Source organism: Pteronotus mesoamericanus, unplaced genomic scaffold (assembly GCF_021234165.1).
Source record: "Pteronotus mesoamericanus isolate MK-2021 breed Mesoamerican mustached bat unplaced genomic scaffold, CSHL_Meso_final contig_78, whole genome shotgun sequence".
Classification (NCBI taxonomy): Eukaryota; Metazoa; Chordata; class Mammalia; order Chiroptera; family Mormoopidae; genus Pteronotus; species Pteronotus mesoamericanus.
Window position 1 is genome coordinate 29,285,708 of NW_026555258.1, and position 17,609 is coordinate 29,303,316.

General features: G+C 37.2%; 1 protein-coding gene across 1 annotated transcript in view; it reads right to left on the bottom strand.

Annotated features, from left to right (window-relative positions):
* Positions 1 to 539: 539 nt before the first annotated feature.
* The window catches only part of DCAF10 (DDB1 and CUL4 associated factor 10), a 39,909-nt gene continuing 22,839 nt past the window's right edge, over positions 540 to 17,609 (bottom strand). The window contains exons 4-7 of the mRNA XM_054584640.1: positions 11,063 to 11,265; positions 9,377 to 9,490; positions 6,221 to 6,366; positions 540 to 5,427 (exon numbers count right to left, since the gene is read on the bottom strand). Coding sequence (XP_054440615.1) covers positions 5,059 to 5,427; positions 6,221 to 6,366; positions 9,377 to 9,490; positions 11,063 to 11,265 — 832 coding nt within the window. The 3' untranslated portion in view covers positions 540 to 5,058. The remainder of the gene's footprint in view (positions 5,428 to 6,220; positions 6,367 to 9,376; positions 9,491 to 11,062; positions 11,266 to 17,609) is intronic.

Sequence of the window (17,609 nt, forward strand, 5' to 3'; positions counted from 1 at the left end):
AATCCATTGGCTAGGCTTTAATTGGAAACTTCTATTATCCAGAAGGTTATTGTGAACCGGTCAGAAAGCTGGTAGGCAACCACAAGAGCTTTCCCAAAGATTGTGCACCAGAGCTTGTCCAGCTCTTCAGACACTAAGCTGACTTGGTTATCTCGTGTCCGGCTCGTAACAGATGAACTAACACATTAGGAGGAAGTGGGAAGCCTGTGAGAGGCAGGCATATTGGTAGTGCGGAAGGAGACAGAACAAACTGCTTAGCAGATATAAAACATTTTTAAATAACAACAGCAATCTGAGGCAAATGACTACATGTACCTCAGGGCTGAGGGAATCACTTTAAATAATAGATATTAACTCATATTTCTTATAGCCCTTTACATTTTATGAATTATATACATTAGAGCTCATTGGATATTCGTAATGATACATGAATATAACTTTTACTTTTCATCATGAAAAAGTGAATTAGACTGAGCATGCTGCTGAAGGCGGCGGCAGGGAGGTATACTAACATATCTGAAGACTTAAAAAATAATTACAAGTTTTAAAATTTGGCACTTAAGAGACATACATTAGTTATCTAAAAATTCGTATATACGCTTTCCTTCATCACCAACACAGGGTATTACTCAGTGAAATTTCAGAGCTCTCAGTGACTGCTGGTCACTAAATGGGGGATGATTGTCATCAGTAAGTTATCAGAATATTTCTCTTGCTTTTCACAAGTTTAACAGATACTTATGGATCCAATACCATGTATTCTAATTGGGAAACACTAGGCTTCTATAAGATTCTCAGAACATTTTTCTATATTGCACTTTCCAGCAAACAAGACTTTAATACTAATGGTATAATGTGATCTTGGTTCTAGGCATAGGAGTGGGGAACATGTGATTTACCTTTTCCTTGCTTCTTTTCCTACAATTTTTGGTACAGTTTCTTCTCAGGGATTTGTTACAAAGAGAAATAACAAAATATACATGTTCTTTGGGCTTGTGAGAAACAAGATCACACACATTTTCAATAATTAAAATAGAGGTCTCTTCTGCTTGAGCCACTTCATTTTCACAACTTAAAACTAGGAACTACTATATATTTGATGTTCCTAAACTCATTCAACATAGCAATACCATAAATATACTGTTCTGCAGAAGCTTTTAAAAACACTTGCCAACAATCACTCTATAGTACCAATTATAAATACACTTACCAATTATGATTACAAATGACTACATAAAATTTAGAGTAAAAACCTCCAGATTTTATACTCTAAGTGAAATGGAACCTTGAAATTATAAGATGTGATGTACACCTTTCCTGATGACTTTTGATTCTTTGATTAATATCCCTGATGGCTGTTGGATCATGACCGTACCTCAAAGAGGACAAAGGTTGTTTTGTTGTTTCTTGACTGTGCATTTTTAAATCTCATCTGTGTGGCTCTATTTTTATACAAGGCTGTTTATCCTCTATTTTTCTTTCTTTTAGAGTTACGTTTTTTAGTTAGGAATGGACTATATGTATGCCCTGTAGTTTTATGGTATTAATTCTAATGGAAATTGTCAATCTTGTAAATGTTCTTTCACATGGTGCAGAAGGTAAGTCAGCTTTGTAATAAATAACTTCCAGAAGATGCTAAACAAGTAACCTGGCAAGCCCATTTACCATCCTTTACAGAGGGCAGAATGGTAGGGTAGTAAGCACAGGTTTTGGACTAAAACAGACCTGGGTTTGAATTCCAGTGATGCCCCCCAGCTCTGGGACTTAAGGCAAAGCACTTAAACTTTCTGACCCTCCATTTCCTCCAAAGTAAATTGGTGCTTAAACCTACCTTGTAAGGTTTCTGTGAGGGTTAGTAATAAAGTATGTGCATTACTTGACAGGTGATAGGTGCTCCACAGTGGTTAAAAAATCATGGACTGAAGTTTAGAGTTGGGCAACCTGTGCGCCCAGCATGTGACATGTAACTCTCTCCAAATGGGATGTAATTTATGGAATCTTCTTTTGATTATCAATACAATCATTGTACTCAGTAGCTTATTTTTAATGTTAGCATTAAGTGTTTTTTTCCTCCAAGACCTTTTCTTTGAAATACATTTTTATACACAAAAGTTATCAATGAGCCAGTAATAAATTGTTACCTCCCAATTCTCATTTTTGTTTTTTCTTTTTAAATGATATACAGGAGCCCTGACTGGAGTGGCTAAGCAGATTGAGTGCCGACCTGCAAACCAAGAGGTTACCAGTTTAGCTCCCAGTCAGGGCACATGCCTGGGTCGCTGGCCAGGTCCCCAGTTCGGGGCATGCAAGAGGCAACCAATTGTTGTTTCTCTCCCTGTCTCCCTCCCTTCCCCTCTCTTTAAAAATAAATAAATAAAATCTTTTAAAAATGATACTCTTGAGAAAGGCTTGAAAGACAAATTTATCTTTGGATGGAGTAAAAAAAACAAGTCTTTGAGTTACTGTCTTATAAGGCTAATACAGATGTTATTAAAAGAAACTTTTAAGTGTTAAAATGTTTTTTTTGAAAAGTTTATGGCAAACCTGTGTATGCACTGTACTATGTCACAAGTTTTTTGATGACTAAAATAATAGCCAAATTTTAGGCCCTGTCGGGTAATTCAGTGGGTTAGAGCATTGTCCCATTATGTCAAGATTGTGGGTTTGATCCTGGGTCAGGGCACATAAAAGGATCAACTAATGAATGTATGAATGGGGGGAACAACAAATCGATCTCTCTTTCTCTCTCTCTAAAAATCAACCAATAAAAAAATATTTAGAAAATGATTTCCAAATTTTAAGCATCTATAGTAAATTCATCGAATTTTAAAAATTTATCCTAGAATCCTGACCAGCATGGCTCAGGGGATTGAGTGTTGTTCTGTAGAGTGAAAGGTCACCAGTTCACTGCCCAGTCGGGGCACATGCCTGGGTTGCGGGCCAGGTCCCCAGTTCAGGGTGTACGAGAGCAAGAGGCAATGGATAGTTATCTTTCTCACACACTGCTGTTTCTCTCCCTCTTGTTCTCCCTCCCTTTCCCACTCTCTAAAAGTAAATAAATAAAATCTTTTAAAAAATATTGTCCTAGTGCCAACTTTGTTCCAAGTGAGATGTAACCTCTATACATGTGTGTGAATGGCTGTCTGGTAGGCCCTACAAGAACAATGTCATTTTTATTTATGTACTTCGGTTGCTTAAACATTTCTATAAGATTTAAAATACTTTTCTTCTTATGGCTGGAATTCTCAGCATCTACTCCCATGCCTTCTTTTTTCAATCTATTGGCCAGTTTAAGGGTATTCACAATAATACAACTTAAAGACAAAATGAAGTGTTCATAAGTCATTATTTTAACGGACAGCATAATACAGTAGAAATTGCCCTGAGCAAGGAATTAGGAGACTTGAATTCAAGTCCTGGCTCTGCCAGTAATTTTTCAGGATGACCTTAGGCAAGTCACTTAACTTCTCTCATTCCTTAAATAATGAGATGATTCCATGTTATATTATTTTCTATCTCTAAAATTGCTTTCATTTACCTATTATTTAAAAAATAATAATCAAAACAACTTCTGGGAGTTGTGTGAAGCACCTGATGGGTACAAAAGTATCTACCGATGTTTAAGGTAGTGTTTTACAAACAGGGGCCATCTGAATTAAGATTACTTGGTGTTCCTGTTAAAAATACAGATTCCTGTCCTCTCCCTGGCAAAGTCAGAGTCTCCTAAGCTGAGGGTGTTTTCTGTATTTTCACAAGCTCCTCAATGATTATCATGTACCTTAATGTTTGAGAATCACTGGCCTAAGAAAATGTGAACTAAGGGAAAAAGCCAGCATGTGATTTAAATTACTCCAGCCTCTGGCAAATCCCCTCTAACACTACACAGTTCGAAGTGGAGGAGACCAGAGGAAACGAGGCTTGCTTCAGCAGAGCAGTCGGCCTTGGGCTGGAGCTCTGCTCGATGCTTTTTACTTGCTGTGCTCCACAACAAAGCACAACAAAAGGTCTTCTTATCAGCTCTCCGTCTTGACATCCAAGTCACTGACACCACAGTTATGCCAACAGCTTGAAAAGAACTGCAGTTCCCCTCTCACTAACGCAAGACAGTTGACCTTATGCCACCTGGCTCATGGAAGAAATATGAGAAATACTTACTCTCAATTCCCCCTCTACCCCAGGACTATAACATGTCATCCTGTGTGATTCAAATAATCTCGCAGAGAAAACAGAAAATCTGAGCCACACTGTTCCATCGCTCCGATCAGACAGTGTACTCATCCAATAAATAAATTCTCTTCTAGACAAAAGAAATGACCAAAGCCCATTCCTTTGCCCCTCTTCCTCCCTAATGCTGTTGACAGGAATGAAATATCAAGTAAGGACACATGCTAGAGATTTTAAAATTCAGACAAGTAAATTACAAAGAGAGGCGGTAATATTTCTTCTAGAATTTCACAACAAAACCCTCTCATGGTGAAAAAATATGTATAATTTTAACAGGAAGCTTAAAAGACATTTTGTTGTAAGACTATCTAACAGTTATGAGGATAATGCCATTATCTGTGCTCATTATAGAGAAACATAACAGCAACTTTAAAAGGCCAAGTATACTGATAAATGAAGATGAATTTCTTTTTCAACAACCAGTATGCCAACACCAAACTTTTGGGGTTTATTCTAGTGTCACAGGTTTCTCCTAATCCAACCAAAACTCCTGTCACATGTCCACAAAATTCACACCAAAATCAAAAAACAAAAAAGAAAAAGAAACTTGACAAGAGCTACCATGCAAAATAACCAGGAGAACTGGCGTTCAGTGGCACAGGTCAGCAGGAGCTGAGGAATGCTGCAAAAGATGATGCTGCATAGAGTCTAACTTGGCGAGGCCCCTATTCTGCTGGACAACCAAGAACTCAGGTCACAGTTGTCTTCATGGACCCATAAGAATCAGGATCTTGATCTAAACTTTTAATATCATCTAAAAAGAAAATACTTCACCTAAATTGAAGTAATTTATGTCAAACACCAGAAGAGTTGCTTACTTGATGTAAGTTGTGCCTAAAACTTTGGCTGATACAAAGAAACCCGTCCACTAAGGCACCCTGAGGCAATCTGACAATGTGTTGGAGAGAACTTTGTTGTCAGTACCACATCATTATGAGAGTAGAGAGAACGGATCACCCGCAGGGGACTGGCTTCTTTGGGCAAACAGTCAATAAGTTCACTGCACTGTTTGTCAAATCCCAACAAGCGAATCCCATAGCCATGTGGGGAAGAAACCATTCGTCCATCGGGGCTGAAGCAAAGTTCTTTGATATAACCCCTGCCTACATTGGCTTCTTCAATGTAATGAGTCAGTCGTAGGGAACAGCGAGGTGAGACAGGTCGCACGGGAGCTCCTTCTTGGAATTCATAAACACAAGTCCACTAGGGAGAGAGAAGAAAGACAAACCAGAATTAGAGAGCCCAAAATTGTGCTACAAAAACTTCTTAAAAAAAAAAAAATCAACAGAATGCCAAAGCCACAGACTTGTTTCAAAATCATTTAGCTGAATGCTACCCATCTTCCAACTAACATGTAGGCCTCATACCTTCTTATCTTCATAAGCTAGGGTTTTTCTGTACTATGATGCTTTAACGCCTGTTATTCACAGAAGCCACTGTGACTTCTGTAGTAATAATTCCTTTCTCTGAGAATAACAACAATATGAACATTTTAAAAATTCTAGGGTTAAGACATTCAAGCGCTAGAATACCTCTCCTATACACCTCAAAGACTCTTCTTTTCTCAGTTGTGGATTCTAAAGCTAGTAAGCTTCTTAGAGGACTCTTGCTTTTCAGAGTGGTAAAAATAATAAGGTCATATAAGAACCTTTTCCCCTAGTCTCAGTTTAGTTCCTTCCTTTCCCAAAGTTTCCCCTTGTTTTTAAAAAGAGAAAAGTATTATACTCAACTGGCTTAGCAAAACTTCACAGTTAGCCAGCCTAGCTGAAATATCTCAGTCCTGTGATTACTATATAAAGGTTTTCTTATGATGAGAGGAAAGAGAAAAGAATTAATAAACTGGGCATAATCTGAGCTGATCATTGCTTTAAAATACTTCCCAGCTTCCCACAGCCGGGCTGGAGGGGAGGAAGAAGGGGCTTCAAGCACACATGGCAATGGCAATGGCAATTTGTTCAGTCGGCCTTGCCGAAGGCGGAGTGCTGCCTGCCTGTACCTCCTGATCATCAGTGTTGCTTGAGCACCGCAGGAGAGTGGCCCAGCCTTTTGGGTGCAGCTGTAAGGATGTGATGCAGTTTCCACGGTCTCTCTCACCAGGAACTTCAGGAGTTAAGACTTCAAGACTATTTCGTGGTGAAACTCCTGAGATACAAGAAAATTAGAATGTGGGATTTGTATTATCAAAGGACTAAGGCAGTTTATCAAAGCTTTGATTTCTTGGGGTGGTAAACACACAACATACAGATGATGTACAGAACTATACACCTGAAACCTATATAATTTTATTAACTGTCACCCCAATAAACTCAATAAAAAAGCTTTTAAAAGAAGAGGTTATAAATTAAAAATAAAATTTTTAAAAAGTTTTAATTTCTGCCAGCCGCCCCTATGCCTTCATTCCTTTGTCTGCCTTATGCTACCACATGTAAAAACAAACAAACAAAAAGACCATGTGCCCTCAGTACATCGAGTGTGTGTCTTTGGGGTGAGGTTATGGGGAAAGGGTATGATCAGAACTAAAGAATCCAAGTTCCTGTAGCAGGAATCACCAATGACCTCAGGTTAAGGCATTAAAACTAACTAGGGGATCCTTTTGATTTGGATGACATCTCAGAAAGCTCTTCATTTCAGTAAAGTCAAAGTTACATGACATGAAAGGGATCTGGAAAAGTAAAAGATAACAATTCTCATCTCAGAGGACTTGGTGTTCCCTAGGCAGAGAAGGAAATACTTGGAAGACATGAAGGCTTCTGCAGTGAGCCATAATTACTACTGGGAATATGTCAGATCCCTCAGGTACGTGGACAACCACTTTTGCAGACACTGTAAGAAAGCAGCTTAAAAATTTAATATGAAGAGAATATTTCAACACTTCTCTTTCCGTGGAAGGTGTTCCTTTGAAGATAATGAGCTCCCTCTTCCGACCCTTTGTGAACTTGTTTCTCAAAGAGATTTATCTTCTTTCAAAAGATTCTCTTTAGATTACTACAGCATTGACTGAAACCTGCAAAGCTCTAAATTACAGTTAAAACCAAACTATACCTACATTATGATATCATATGTGATTAAACTTTAATAATTTTTTAGAAAACCCGATTTCAAAAATTAATTTCAAAAATCTATAACAAAGCAGAAAAGAAACCCATTTTAAATAGCTAAGCAATGGTTTTCAAGTTGTGCTCCTTGGAGGTTCCTCAAGGGCCACCTGGAGACCAGGGTAGAAATGGGGTGGGGAAGACAACGGGTCAAGGGCTTCCCCTAATTTCACGTGAACCAGAGTTACTCCACTTTATTTGTGCTACATCGCTAAGAAACCACAGCAAATTTCAGGTCAAAAATAGAGTTTTAATTCTGAAATGAGTTTGAAAGCCCCTGCTCTTTACAGCTGTTGTATCTGCCAAGGTATGGTGCTAACAAATTCCGACACCTCAAGACCCAGGGTTTCCAACATTCAGACCAGCCTCGCCTCTAAGCCCCACCTGTTCTCTCTTTCCACCCTCTAATATTCTTGTCCTTGCTGCCCAGGCTTCAGTACATCATCTTTACTCCCAGACACAACTCTCAATAGCATAAAACTACTATAAAGTTTTGTTTGGGGTTTACCAATGTAACAAGCAAGCATGTGAACTATTCTTCTTAAATTGAGTTTCTTTTTTCTGATGGATGGCTTAGTTAATAATAAAGATTTTTCTCAATGATTATTAAGAGCCTTGATTTGTTTCCCATAGCTAAAGAAGAATGAGAAGAACAGGTAGAAACTTCAAAAGAAGTTTCTGCTACACATCAAAGGAGAAATGATACACATCTAGACATAAGTCTCTAAATTTAAGAGGTGGAAATTTTAACCTTAAAGTAAAACATCACAGACTTCAACATCCAGAAGAAAGTGAATAAGCTATAGGTTAAGTTAGGAAGGGCTCTCAAACCATTCTACTCACATAAGTAGTCATGTAAAATAATCAGGTATGCATTTATCAAGCACTTAAAAAGTGAGGCCACCCAAGGAAAACACAAGTTACAAGTCCAATTTATAATCCTTTCCATAAATATCTAGGTAAGAAACATGCTTACCAGAAAAAGGTGACCCCAAATTATAAAAAACCATATCTGGCCATTAGTCTACCAAGAGGACAAACAAAAAGTGCTGTAAGGACTTAGATGTGGATTAGTCTGGAGAGGGACAGAGTGAAATTTGCATAGGTAGAATGTATGTCAATTAAAAGGTAGAAAGAATAGGCTAAGCAGCTAGTTCTGATAGAGTGGCTGGGGAAAAACTGGCAAAAGCAAAGTGGAACCAGATGATAGCTCACTTTACACCACAAGCCCTCTGAGTCCATCAGGCATTGCTCAGGTAAGGAAATGGCATTGTAAAAGTCTGCTGGGCTGGAACCAGGTGACTTTCTCAAGCACCTGATAAACTCATCCCCTCATATATGCAACACTGTCACATGTATAATTTCATTTACTTTCCATAATAACCTTGATTGGAATCTACATTTCCCAACTACTTCCTCTCCAAACTACATCACCGGGAAATAAAGCTGAAGCTTAAAATCTCTCAAAGATTTTAGCCCAAGATACTCAATCCTAGAGACCCTGTTTTAGCTTTTTGAAAATGGTAACTGAGGGACAAGGCACAGCTTCATGTCTATTGGCTAACTTTATGGACTAATGAAAGCTATTTTTTTTTTAAATTTTCACCCAAAGATATGTTTGTTGATTTTAGAGAGAGAGGAAGGGAGAGAGTGAGAGAGAGAAACATTGATATGAAAGAGAAACATCAAAGGGTTGCTTCCCGTAGGGTCTTGAACAGGGACCAAACCTGCAACCTTCTGGTATAGGAGATGACACACCAACCAACTGAACCACCCAGCCAGGGCCAAAGAAAGCTATTTGGTAGAATGGGTTGTTTCAGGATTATAAAATCCAACTTTTAAAAAAAACTTATTTTTAGGGAGATGGGAAGGGAGGGAGAGAGGGAAAGAAACATCAACATACAAGAAAGTTGCCTCTCGTACACCCCTGGGGACCTGGCCCACAACCCAGGCTTGTGCCCTGGCCGGGAACTGAACCAGGAGCCTTTTGGTTTGCAAGCCAGCATTCAATCCACTGAACCACACCATCCAGGTCTAAAGCCCAACTTTTAACCTACCTTCTCTTTGCGAGGCTCGTGACGTGTGTTTCTCAGAAGATGAATTAGAATCACTATGATGACAAGGTGAACCAGAAACTCTAGGACCAGATGAACTCGATGAAGTGGTCAGATCTTAAAAACACAAAAAATTCTGACAGTACACCAGCAAAACTCTGGTAATGTCTCTTTAATCATCTACTTGAACCATACTGTTAAAATCCATCTGAAACGAGGCAAGTATACATCCACTTAAAACTGGCTTACATGTTCTAAGGCCTAGCCCCTTTCTAAGACCTTGTATTATACCAATGACTAGCTTAAGTAAAAATAAAAAGCAAAAACCAAAAAAAATAGGAACATCTTTGGTTCTGCATCATTTGTGTAATGAAATGGAACAAAAAATTGTGAGAATAAAAACTGAGCTGTTCATGCCACTGTTTAATGTTAGAATAGGGTCCAAACAACAGTCTTGTTATTGAGATTATGAACAGATCCTTCTTAAAGCATGCTAAAAACTTCTATTATTATTCTTGAAAATATATGACTATTATCTTTGAAACACAATACAAACTATACATTAAAATCAGTGGAAAAGAATAAAATGAATATCAGATAGCCAAGTTTGAGGTCATGCTATAAATAGCAATCTCTATTTCATCACACTTTTCTGGTGGCCCCCGACTTCTGTGGAGGCTTCTTATTAACTCAGTTCCCTTTAATGTTATTAAGTATCAGAATTACCCAAAATGTTCCTGGTTTTTTTTAATTTAAAAAAGCCAACTAGGCCTTCTCAGAAAGCTAAAGTTATTAATGTTTAACTGAAAAAAAAAATCTAAATCCAAAAGGATTATATCCCTTGCTTGCAAATAAGTTAGTAAAACTTAAATTTCTACTTAATAGCAGTGAAACTGGTGAACTGCAATACAATGAGGCCTGCACATTCCCAAAGGAGTCCTCAGAAATGGCCCTGTGCACCAAGGAGAAAGATTCTAACCATTTGCAACTAATGTTTAATAGCAATTTATGAACACTACCTGTTCCAGTGCTTAAGTCTTTTTTTTTCTCAGTATGTTCCCAGATCAGCCCTCTTTTCCACAAAAGCAGATGAAATAGTTTCTATCACATAATGTAAATTATAGTGCATAAGTTTTTCTGGGCCCAAATTTCACCTAAGTCTAATGGAATCAGCAAAAGGAACAGAATCAGGACTTCAGTAAGTGGGTGTTTAAAGGTCATGAGATAAGATGGCACCAGCTACTAGTGCCTGGATGTTTGGAAGTCTAAGATAGAATACAGACTTAAAACTAAAATTCTTTATTAACTATCACTTAAAAGCTCTGCTGGGTTCCAGAAAAACTTATAAAGATTGATACTACCTTAGGCCATCACTAATTTTTGAGATAGTGATGATTCAGCAATACTGACGAAAGATTTTCTATCTAGCAGAGAGCTAAGAGGAAATTTTTTTTAGAGTTAGCAGTTATTCTTCCTAGATCATCTGGGATCAGAAACACAAATTAATGCCCCATCAGAAATATATAGGTCATTATATTTCCTTAAGAAAAAAGCTCTCACTGACTTTTCCAAAGAATGTCTTTTAAAATGTTCTTTCCTTCCTCCTGCTATCATTCTCAGAATGGAAACATATACCATCCCTATGTCTGAAATTCTTTGGAAAATTCTTCAAAAAAAAGAAAAGCTTACCTGAATTTGATGTAGTTCTTCTTGCTCTCAAAATGGGATAGCTGCCTACTTCTAAAGACTTGGTTAAATCAAGATCATGTAAAATCAAGAGATAGCCAGAGGATGTTGAGATCAACATTTTGGAACAATCTGGTGTTAATCTCATTCGCATGAGAAAACGTGTGTGAAAAAATTTCTTATGCGGACACCCATCTTCTGTACACCTACAGAAGAAATCAAACCAACAAAACCTAAAGTTATCATAAATATAAGGATTTGATAGCAGTAATATTTTTGCCTTTACAACTAGAATTTACAGTCAACCCCTGGCCGGCATGGCTGTTTGTTGGGCGTTGTCCCACAAACTGAAAGGTCACGAGTTTGATTCGTGGTCAGGGTACATGGCTGGGTTGCAGGCCAGTCCTTGCTTAGGCAGGTGAAAGAGGAAACAGGTTGATATTTCTCTTGTACATCGATGTTTCTTTCCCTTTCTCCATCCCTTTCCCTCTCTCTAAAAATAATAAAATCTTTTTAAAAATTTATAGTCTATGTATGCTTAAACTTATACATGATTAATTTTTTTGCTCACCATCCACACTCTACCTCCAATTTTCCTTTTTATTCTCTCTGAAGTATGTTTTTAAAAAGATTTTAGTTTTTATTTACTTTTAGAGCGAGGGGGAGGGAGGGAAAAAGGGAGAGAAACATTGGTGCATGAGACATTGATGAGTTGCCTCGCACAGGCACCCCGACCAGGACTGAATCCGCAACCCAGGCATGTGCCCTAACCAGGCATCAAACTGGCGACCCTTTCACTTTGTGCTGGGTTGCCCAATCAACTGGGCCACATCAGTTAGGGCTGAAGTGCGTGTGTATGTATGTGTGTGTGTCGTTCATATATATATATATATTTTTTTTTTTTTTTAAGATTTTATTTATTTTTAGAAAGAGGGTAAGGGAGGGAGAGAGGGAGAGAAATATCAATGTGTGGTTGCCTTTCATGCACCCTCTCACTGGGGACGTGGCCCATAACCCAGGCATGTACCCTGACTAGGAATCAAACCAGTGACTCTTTGATCCACAGGCAAGCGCTCAATCCACTGAGCCACACCAGCCAGGGCTGAAGTATGTCTTTTTAAAGTAAGACTTTGTTGAGATAAAGTCACTTTATATAGTTCGGAAAATTTTTATTTCACTCTTCTTTTTAATTAAAAGTTTAGCTGAACAAGTAACTTTAGGTTGATAGTTATTTCTTTCTGAATATGGAAGCTAGTCCACTGAGTTCCTGTTTCCAGTGTTGCTATTTTTAAGTCTGCTCTCAGTTTCATTGTTACTTTGGATAATTTATCTTTTTTCCCTTCTGGCTTGATCTCCTCTTGGTCTTTGAAGTACTGCCATTTCACTCGAATATGTGCAAATCTGGATTTCTTTCTATTTTTGGGATTCATTTGACTTTCTAGTCTTAAGATTCATGTTAGTCATATATTCTGGAAAATTCTCTATCATTATTCTAATATTGCCTCTCACCTATTTTCTCTATTTTTCTAAAGCTCCAAAGAGTCATGTGAAACATTCACATTTGACTGTCTCGTAACTGCTCTTTCATGTTTTCTATCTCCTCATTTCCAAGTTGCATTCTGGGTAATTTTTCAATATCTATATTGAAACCTTTTTTTTTTTTTTTAAGATTTTATTTATTTTAGAAAGAGGAAGGGAGGAAGAGGGAGAAAAACAATGTGTGGTTGCCTCCTGAGCTCCCCTTACTGGGGACCTGACCCACAACCCAAGCATGTGCCCTGACTGGGAACTGAACTGGTGACCCTTTGGTTCACAGGCCAGCACTCAAACCACTGAGCCAGCCAAGGCATGCAACCAATTCTTTTTAAAGCTGTGTCTAATCTGCTACTTGACCCATCCTATATGTTTTTAAATTTCCATAATTCCTTTTTTTCTGTTTTTTCTTCTTTAAGTTTTATGTAGCTCTTTTTCAAATCTGCCTGGTTTTCCGGATATATTTTTTTTATTCCTTGTCTATGTTTTTTATTCCTCCTTTTCTTTTCTTTTTTTGTTTATTATTTTTAAAATTGTGAACTGTATCATACCTACAGAAAAGTACATAAACAAAACATACGTCGAGTTTGAAGAAAAATGAACACTTGTGACTCTTCACCCATGTGAAGTAGAATACCAGCTTGTTAAAAGTCCCTTCTTTCTCTGCTGCATCCTACAGTCAACGTGCAATGCTTCAAGCATAAAATGTCTTTTCTTACCTCTCTGAGGATATTGATAGGTTTAAAAAATTGTAAGTTTTGCCCTGGCTGGAGTTGCTCAGTGGTTTGAGCACTGACCTGCAAACTAAAGGGTCACCAGTTCGATTCCCAGTCAGGGCATATGCCTTAGTTGTGAGCTAGGTCCCCAGTAGGGGGCGCACAAGAGGCAATCACACACTGATGTTTCCTCCTCTTTCTCCCTACCTTCCCCTCTCTCTAAAAATAAATAAAATCTTTAAAAAAAAATTAAGTCTTCTTCTCCCTACGTAGTTCTATTTCCTACAAAATATCTCCCCATTTGTGGAGGTTTTTATATTAGAAGTTTTTCTCAAATGTCTGATTATTTTTAGCACCTGCTCATAATTAAAAGTAGGAACTATAAAACTGACTTGGAACTCTGAGTGCTGGGATAGGCATGAGCTTCACTGTGTAGGGTGAAGCCAGTTTTTCAGGAACTCCTACTGTATCTTTGGTTCATTAACTGGAAGAACCTAAGAGTTTCAACATTCAGTATGCATATGATAGGTCAATCTCCCTAATTTTAATGAAGTACCCAATTTTTCACTACAGAAATTCTCTGTTGAAACAACTTCTGAATTGGGAGGTTAAATCAATTGCCCAGTGATATGGATTAAGGAAAGATAGATAAATTCTTAAATATTCTTCACTTGAATCTTACTATAGCTATCCCTTCTATTACAGAGTACCCAGAATTGCCAGTCCCTCTGATTTTTGAGGATTTTGGAAAAGTTTCCTTAAGTTCTTAACTTTTCCACAATGCCAGCTTAGGATTCAGCTTTCTTGCTCTAAGTTGTTTAAGTAAGTTGCTAAGTCAAGTTGCCACTCATCTACCTATTTTCCAGATTTTTCTTTTTTAATCCTCACCCAAGGACATGTTTCCATAGATTTTAGAGAGAGAGGGGAAGGGCAGGGAGAAAGAGAGAGACAGACACTGGTTGGTTGCCTTCTGCACACATCCCAACTGGAATCGAACCTGCAACATAAGCATGTGCTCTGACCAACAATCAAACCAGCAAATTTTTGTCACATGGGACAACACTCCAACCTAATGAGCCGCATGGCCATGGCACCACTTTTTAGACTTTAAAATTTTATTGTCATTGTTTCCTTTCCCATCTTCCCACCTTTTTGAGTTTACATCTTGTATTTTTTAATTTGCTTACTGTAGCTTCAGAGGTGTTTTCTAGTTCATAGATTCTATTTAGGTCTTACAATGACTTAAATGAAATTTTACAATTTTCTCCATAAAAGATATACAAATCTTCCATTGAATCTTATTCCTTTGTGTTAATTAAATTTTTAATTACTAAAAACTATATACTTTAAAAAACTTAAATATTTTCTTATGATTAGGAACACTACTGATTTTTACATTTTGATCTTTATTCTGCATTCTCGGTGTAACTCTTATCACTTGTCAGCAGAATTTCTAAGGTTTTCTATACAGGCCAGGAGTCAGAAAACTGGTCTATGGACCAACTCTGGACCACTGCCAGTTTTTATACAGAAAGTCTGTTGAACACAGCCACACCCATTCATATATTGTCTATGGTTGCTCAGAGACCACATAGCACACAAAGCCTAAAATACTTATTACATGGTCTTTTACAGAGTTTTTTGCAACTCTTCATACAGACAATCACATCTGTAATCGCTATTCTTTCATTTTTTTCTTATCAATCCTTATGTATTTATTTCCTTTATTGCACCGAGGATCCTGCAACCCCCACGCCAAACAATCGTGCACAGTATTAATAGCAAGCATGTTTCTCCTTCCTGATTTTAAAGAGAATACTTCTAAAGTTTCAACATTTTAAAATGTGCTATAGGTTTTAGTGTATACTTCTGATGAGTTTCCTTTTATTTCTAGTTAATTAACAGCTTAGTTTTTAACAGCTTTATTGAGGTATAATTTACATACCATGAAGTGTACAATTGATTGTTAGTAAATTAGGAGTTGTGTGATCATCAGCACCCACCCCTGTTAGAACACTTTCATCACTGTAAAAAAAATCCCTCCCACTCATTAGCAGTCACTCTCTGTCCCTACTCCCAGGCACAGGCAATTACTAATTTACTTCCTGTCTCTATAGATCTGCCTATTGTGGACATTTCATATATATAGAATCATACAATAAGTGCTCTTTGTTTGGCTTTATTCACTTAGTATAACTTTTTGAGGCCTATCCATGTTATAACACATACTAGTACTTTGTTCCTTATTACTAAATAGTATTCTATCATATAGATATGCCACATTTTGTATATCATTTACCAGCTGGTAGATATTTGGATTGGTTCCATTTTTTGGCTAATATGAATACTACTACTGCTATCAGCATTCATGTACAAATCTTTGTGTGTATGTGTGTGTGTGTGTGTGTATATATATATATATATTTCTCTGAGATTGTAGGGTCATACGGTAACTCTATGTTTGACATTTTAAGAAACTGACAAATTGTTTTCTAAAATGGCTGTTTCATTTTACTTTCCTACAGCAATGTATGAGGTTCCAGTTTCTCCACATTCTTGTCAGTATTTGTTATTGTGTTTTTTATTAAAAATACCTTAGTGGATGTGAAGATGTATCTCCTTTGGGTTTGACTTCCATTTCCTTTAAGACTAATGATGTTGAACATCTTTTCATATGCTTTTAATCATGCGCATGTCTTCCTTGATGAAATGTCTATGCAAATATTTTGCCCATTTTTAAAGTTTTTATTTATTTTTAGAGAGCGGGGAAGGGAGGGAGAGAGGGAGAGGAACATCGATGTGAGAGAGAAACATTGATTGGTTGCCTCTCATGCACTCTCCGATGGGGAGCAAACCAGCAATGCAGGCATGCACCCCAACCAGGAACCAAATCAGTGACCTTTGGCTTTGTGAAATGACACCCAACCAATTGAGTCACACCAGTCAGGGCTGTTTTGTCGGTTTTTAAGTTGGGTTATTTGTCCACATATAAGTGAGCCGCAAGAGGTCTTTATTCTGGACACAAATTCTTTATCAGATTTGATTTACAAAGATTCTCACCCATTGTGTAATTTTTTCACTTTTTTAATGGTGTCATTTGATAAAGCTTTTCAATTTTAATCAGGTCCTTTTTATAAAAATGTTTTTTTCATCTCAGCTTTAATGTTGTATGAAGATTTACTTCCATGTTTTCTTCTAGGAATTATATAGTTGTAGCTCTTACATTCAAGCTGAAATCCATTTTGAGTTCATTTTTGTGTGTGAGATAAGGGTCTAAATTAACTTTTTTGCATGTGGCTATTCAGTTGTTCAACTGTTTGTTAAAAAGACTATCCTTTCCTAAACCATTGAATTACCTTGGCACTTTTGTTAAAAAATCAACAGTGCAAGGATTTATTTTTGGACTCTCAACCTATTCTTCACCAGTACCACTCTGTTTTGATTAATCACTATGGATTTATAGTAAGTTCGGAAATTAGGAAGTGTGAGTCTTCCAACCTTTTTCTTCTTTTTCAAGATTGTTTGGCTATTCTGGGTCATTTACATTTCCATATGAATTTTATAATTAGCTAGACAATTTGTCCCCCCCTAAAAAAAAGGGAGCTGGAATTGCGACAGAAATTGCATTAAATCTATAGATGAATTTGGAGAGAACTGCCATCCTAATGATATTGAGCCTGCCAACTCATGAACATGGAAAGTTTCTCTATTCATTTACATCTCTTTACATTTCTTTCAATAATGTTTTATAGTTTTCAGTGTGCAAGTTTTGTATTTATTTTGTTAAATCCATTCCTAAGCATTTTACTCTTTTTGAAGCTATTATGGAATTTTTTTCTTTATTCAGTTTTGGACTGCTCATCTTTTATTAGTAGAAATACAATGGATTTTGCGTATTAACTTTTTTTCAAGATTTCATTTATTTATTTTTAAAGAGAGGGGGAGAGAGGAAGAGAGAGAGAGAGAAACATTGAGGTGTAATGATTGATTGCCTCTCGCATGCCACCAAGTGGGGACCTGGCCCGCAATCCAGGCATCTGCCCTGACTGGGAATCAAACTGGCGACCTTTGGAGTCCCAGGCTGGCACTCAATCCACTGAGCCACACCAGCCAGGACTAAATTTTGTGTATTAATCTTGACTTTGCTGAATTTATTAGTTTTAGTAGTTTTTTTGTGTATTGCTTAAGATTTTTAAATATATATCTTCTTATATAAAGACAGTTTTACTTTTTCCTTTCAATTTGTATTCCTGTTATTTTTGTTACTTTTTTTTTCTTGCTTTTTTGCATTTCCAGTGCAA